The sequence below is a fragment of the Arachis ipaensis genome, chromosome B03 (assembly GCF_000816755.2).
Source record: "Arachis ipaensis cultivar K30076 chromosome B03, Araip1.1, whole genome shotgun sequence".
In the NCBI taxonomy this organism is placed as follows: Eukaryota; Viridiplantae; Streptophyta; class Magnoliopsida; order Fabales; family Fabaceae; genus Arachis; species Arachis ipaensis.
Genome location: NC_029787.2, coordinates 14,370,890 through 14,375,869, shown reverse-complemented (window position 1 = coordinate 14,375,869; position 4,980 = coordinate 14,370,890). Strand labels below are relative to the sequence as shown.

The 4,980-nt window shown below is 33.9% G+C and overlaps 1 protein-coding gene across 1 annotated transcript in view; it reads right to left on the bottom strand.

Annotated features, from left to right (window-relative positions):
* Window positions 1-4,980, bottom strand: part of LOC107632566 (FAD-dependent urate hydroxylase-like) — a 16,701-nt gene that overhangs the window by 11,132 nt on the left and 589 nt on the right. Inside the window, exons 3-4 of the mRNA XM_016336234.2 lie at window positions 4,641-4,694; window positions 4,124-4,295 (exon numbers count right to left, since the gene is read on the bottom strand). Of these exons, the coding sequence (XP_016191720.2) occupies window positions 4,124-4,295; window positions 4,641-4,694 (226 nt within the window). The remainder of the gene's footprint in view (window positions 1-4,123; window positions 4,296-4,640; window positions 4,695-4,980) is intronic.

The following is a 4,980-nucleotide window of genomic DNA, read 5'->3' as shown; positions in this document are numbered from 1 at the left end:
TATGTATATCGTTGACATTTTTTAGTGTTATGTGATTATTTGTTCTGTCGTCTTTCTTCACAGGCTCCTAGCTATATTATTACCTTTCAAATATACGTATGTATTTTGTTTTTAGAGTTCGTAATACCTCGCCACCTCTGACTTACGACTACAGCGTAAGGTTTTATATGGTAGGGTGTTATATCTAGCTTACTCCACAACAATATCAGTAGCTCTTAACATTGTTCTCTACTCAACAATACGTGCCACAAAATGTCACTACTAAAGCTTCAGGCACAATAGAAGGTAAATTCTTTTCTACTGCTATAACTTTTCACATTACTCTAAAATCTTGGATTTTAGACTTAGGAGCTACATGTCATGTTACTTGTTCTTTGGAAAGATTTGTTCTTAAAATTTGGTTCACAAATAGATGTGTGGTTCTACTAAATCATGTTAGAATACCAGTACTTGCTTCAGGTACAGTTGAACTATCGAAAAGTCTTATTTTAACAGAAGTGCTATATGTTCTTTCTTTCAAGATCAACTTGATTTCAATAAGCTCTCTTTTATTGAAATAACACTTATACATCACATTGTCTGATTCTGGTTTTATCATTCAGGACTACCTGAACTCCAAGATGATTGGGAAAGGTGAATTGATACATGGTCTATATGTGTATTCAGAATTCTTGAATAGGTTATTTTGATGAAAAGCCTATATCTAATAAAGCCTCATCTAGCAATATTTTAGCTGCAGCTGATATTTGTAATCTAATTGATGCCAAAATATGGCACAATAGATTAGGTCACTTGTCAATTTCTCTTTTTGAAACATTTGCCTGATGTAAAATGTACTTCTTTAGTTACTAATGTTGATCTGTTTTTTGAGATGTGTCCTTTATCCAAGCAAAAGAGGCTTCCCTTCATATTAAACAATAACCAAGAAGCAAATTGTTTCACTCTTGTTCATTGTGACACCTGGGGTCCCTATCAGATTTTCACCTAATTGGGAGAAATATTTTCTAATGTTAGTGGACGATCATAGACGCTATACATGGATACACTTGATGAAATCAAAACCTGAGACAACAACAATTATAAAAGATTTTTTGCCATGGTTCAAACTCAATATGGCTGCAATATTAAGAAGTTGAGATCGAATAATGCACCAAAACTCTCACTCATTGAATTTCTACAAATGAGAGGAACTCTTCATCAGTTTAGTTGTGTGAAAAGACCTCAGCAGAACTCAGTGATTGAGAGAAAACACTAATACCTCCTCAATGTGGCAAAGAGTTTATTTTATCAATATGAAATTCCAATAAGATTTTGGGGAGATTGTGTCACTACAGCGGCATTCTTTATTAACAGAACCCCCTCCCCGCTATTGAATTGGCAATCACCTTACAAAATCTTTTTCAAAAAGGATGCATCCTATGCATATTTGAAAGTGTTTGGATGTCTTGCTTATGCTTCAACTTTACCTTCATTTAGAAACAAATTCACTCCGCGCGCTACACTGGCTGTGTTCACGGGTTATCCAAAAGGCTACAAAGAATATAAATTGTATGATATTAAGTCCAAGAATTTTTTTATTTCAAGGGATGTGGTTTTCATAAACTAAACTTTTCCTTCAAGTTTGATAATAAGGAGCTTCAAGAATCTGATCCTTTTGTTGACTATGCACTCCGTAGACCCTCCCTTGCTCCTTCAGACAACTCAACCCTATTATAGGAGCCTCCTCCATCTCCTATCCAATAAGGTCACCAACTTTAGAATGAAGAACAACAAATTAGAAGGAGCACTAAACTTCACCGACAACCAACTTATTTGTTAGATTATCAATCAACAATGTTACTTCACCTTTGGCAATGGTCAACTACTACTCTTATACCCAGTTATGCACCCCGTACTGGAATTTTTGCTTACAAGTCTCTGAGTTTTATGAGCCACAGTTTTATCACCAAGCTGCCAAGTACCCTCAATGGCAGCAAGCTATGGCTGAAGAATTGCAAGCAATGGAAAATAATAAAACATGGGAGGTGGTAGAGCTCCCAAAAGGAAAGAATTTCATCGATTACAGGTGCAGGTGGGTGTATAAGGTGAAAAGGAGACAAGATGGTATAGTTGATAGGTGCAAAGCGAGATTGGTGGCTAAGGGTAACACATAACAAGCAAGAATTGATTTCAAGGACACTTTCTCCCCTATGGCTAAACTTACCACAGTGAGAATGCTCCTTGCCATAACAGCCATAAAAGACTGAAAATTGTTGCAACTTGACATAAATAATGCCTTCTTAAACGAGAATCTTGATGAAGAAGTATATATGTAGTTGTCTCCAGGATATCTCAACAAGGGGGATCAAATTGGGAAGCTAGTGTGCAAGTTAAACAGGTCGATATACGGTTTAAGGCAAGTATCAAGGCAATGGTTCACAAAATTCTCCACTGCACTGGTTGGAGCTGGATTCATCCAATCAAAATCTAATTATTCTTTGTTTCATCGAGGCACAACTAAGAAACCTATAATAGTACTAGTTTATGTTGATGACATCATAGTGGCAAACAAAGATGAATAAGCCATTGCTCAAACACATCAAATACTGCAAGATATATTCAAACTCAAGGTGCTAGATCCTCTCAAGTATTTTCTTGGTTTAGAAATTGCAAGATCCAAAGAAGGTATATGTCTTTCTTAAAGAAATTATGCCCTATTTCTGTTGGATGATACTGAATTCTCAGATTGCAAATCTGCTTCATTGTCACTTGACCCTAATGTAAAATTGAATGCCTCAAGTGGTGAATTGTTTGAGGATACAGGACAGTATAGAAGGTTGATTGGTAGGCTGCTTTATCTCACTATATCTAGACCTGATATATATTTTGCAGTGAATAAGCTCAGCCAATACATGTCTGCTCCAAGAACTACACATTTGGATGTGGTACACCATGTATTGCACTACTTGAAAGCTGTTCCAGGCCAAGGATTGTTGTTTTCATCATCATCATCTTTGACTGTCAAGGCTTATAGTAATGCTGATTGGGAAAGTTGTGCTGAAACAAGGGTCCACAACTGGTTATTGTGTGTTCTTGGGTGATTCCTTGATTTCTTGAAAATTCAAGAAATAGGATACGGTCTCTAGATCTACTGCAGAAGTAGAATATCGTGCTCTGGCTAATGTTACTGTCGGGGTTGTGTAGGTTGCAAGGTTAATTACTCAAAGAGTTTGAAGTTAAAATAGAGCTACCATTCATTTTTTGTGATAGCAAGGCAGCCATACACATTACTGAAAATTCCACGTTCTATGAGCGTACAAAACACATCAAAATGGATTGTCACTTCACACGAAAAAGAGTTTAAGATAGCATAATAAAGTTGGTTCATGTGAAATTAGTTCATTAAGTTGCAGATCTTCTAACAAAGTCTGTCCAACCGACTTTACTTAAGTCCTTAATCAGCAAGCTAGGAATCATTAATATTTTTTCTCCAATTTGAGAAAAAGTATTAGATATTAAGTAGATTGTAATTAAATCTTCATTTAGTCATTTAATTTAGTTTTAGTGCTGTTAGCTATATTTAGAAGTTAGTAAACGCTTAGTTGGTCAACCAATTAGTTGAGTCATCATCCCATTATTCATGTATATATATATGAGACTAAGCACGACAATGCAGAACTGATTTCTTTCCCAAATTGAGTAGGTATAGTTGCTAATAACTTCCATTTTCAACTTCCCCAAATAAAAAGTGTAGTTAATTTTGTTAGGTGACTAACACTTTTTTCACTAACGTAATACTTAACGAAGTGGTGGTCAATGATAATTTATGTATGAATACTTTTGGTCAATTTGTATACGCATGCATATGTAGAAATTGATAACACGTCGAAAATTCGAAACCTGCTTAATTATTTATGTTTTTATTTCAGTGTTTTTTGTTTTTAAAATTTTATAAAAAATATTAAAAATAATAAAAATATAAATCAAACAAATCCAATTTAATGTGTTGGTTAATTATTGACAAAAAATTATTAACATGCAATTTTGTATATTTTATCATTATACATACATACTATGATTTTTAAATAAGGAACGTGAAAAGTCAAAGTTAAAGTCAAAGTCAAAGAAAGTTATAAATATATACCTTGGCTTGAAGGATTGTACCATTGCTAAGCGTAAGGTGTTGAAAATGTGTGACAGGATCTAATTTAATGGAAAGCACTTGACAGCTCGTGCGTATAGTTCCTACCGGCAAGTTATTGGCCATGGCTTTGATTAGATCAGCACGCTTTAAACACCGAAATTCTTTACTAGTCCTGTTTATTAACAACAATAAATCAATAATACAGAAAAAAACAACTTTTTATTTTCTACCTATTAAAATTAAGAGGATTGACAAAACTTTCATATAAGGTCAAAATAAAATTTTTACCCGCTTAACGTTAAAATTAAGGAGTATTTAATGTCTAAGTAGTTTTGATATGCACGCAAACTCAATTTTTTGTGAGCGGAAAATTTATTTTGATCTTATTAGATAATTTTATCAACGTTTGTAATTTTCATAGGTAAAAATATTGTTTTTTCCCATATATAATCATGTTAATTAACAACGAGACTACTCTGCGTTCTGTTACTAATTATGAGTACACAACTCAACTCACCCCAAAGGTGTTTCCTTTTCCTCTTCTGCCTCGCTAAGCAATATCGTTTTCCCCCTGAAATTATACGTATATATTTAGTGAGTTGATCAATCAGCTGAATACTAGCTAGAAGAAGATCGGTCCTATTGATACTTTCATTCCCAATACAAATTAAACTTTCATTTGTATACTCATTTGAAATTTTTTTTCTTTGGGTTTATTTTGGTACAATTTGAAATCTTCAAAGATAAAAATATATATACTCAGCAATTTGATGGTGGTGGCAATGACCAGTAACAAGTTAGACCATTCCTCATCATTCCAAAATAATCCTGGGCTTGAGTTTAATTTAGCTAAGAAT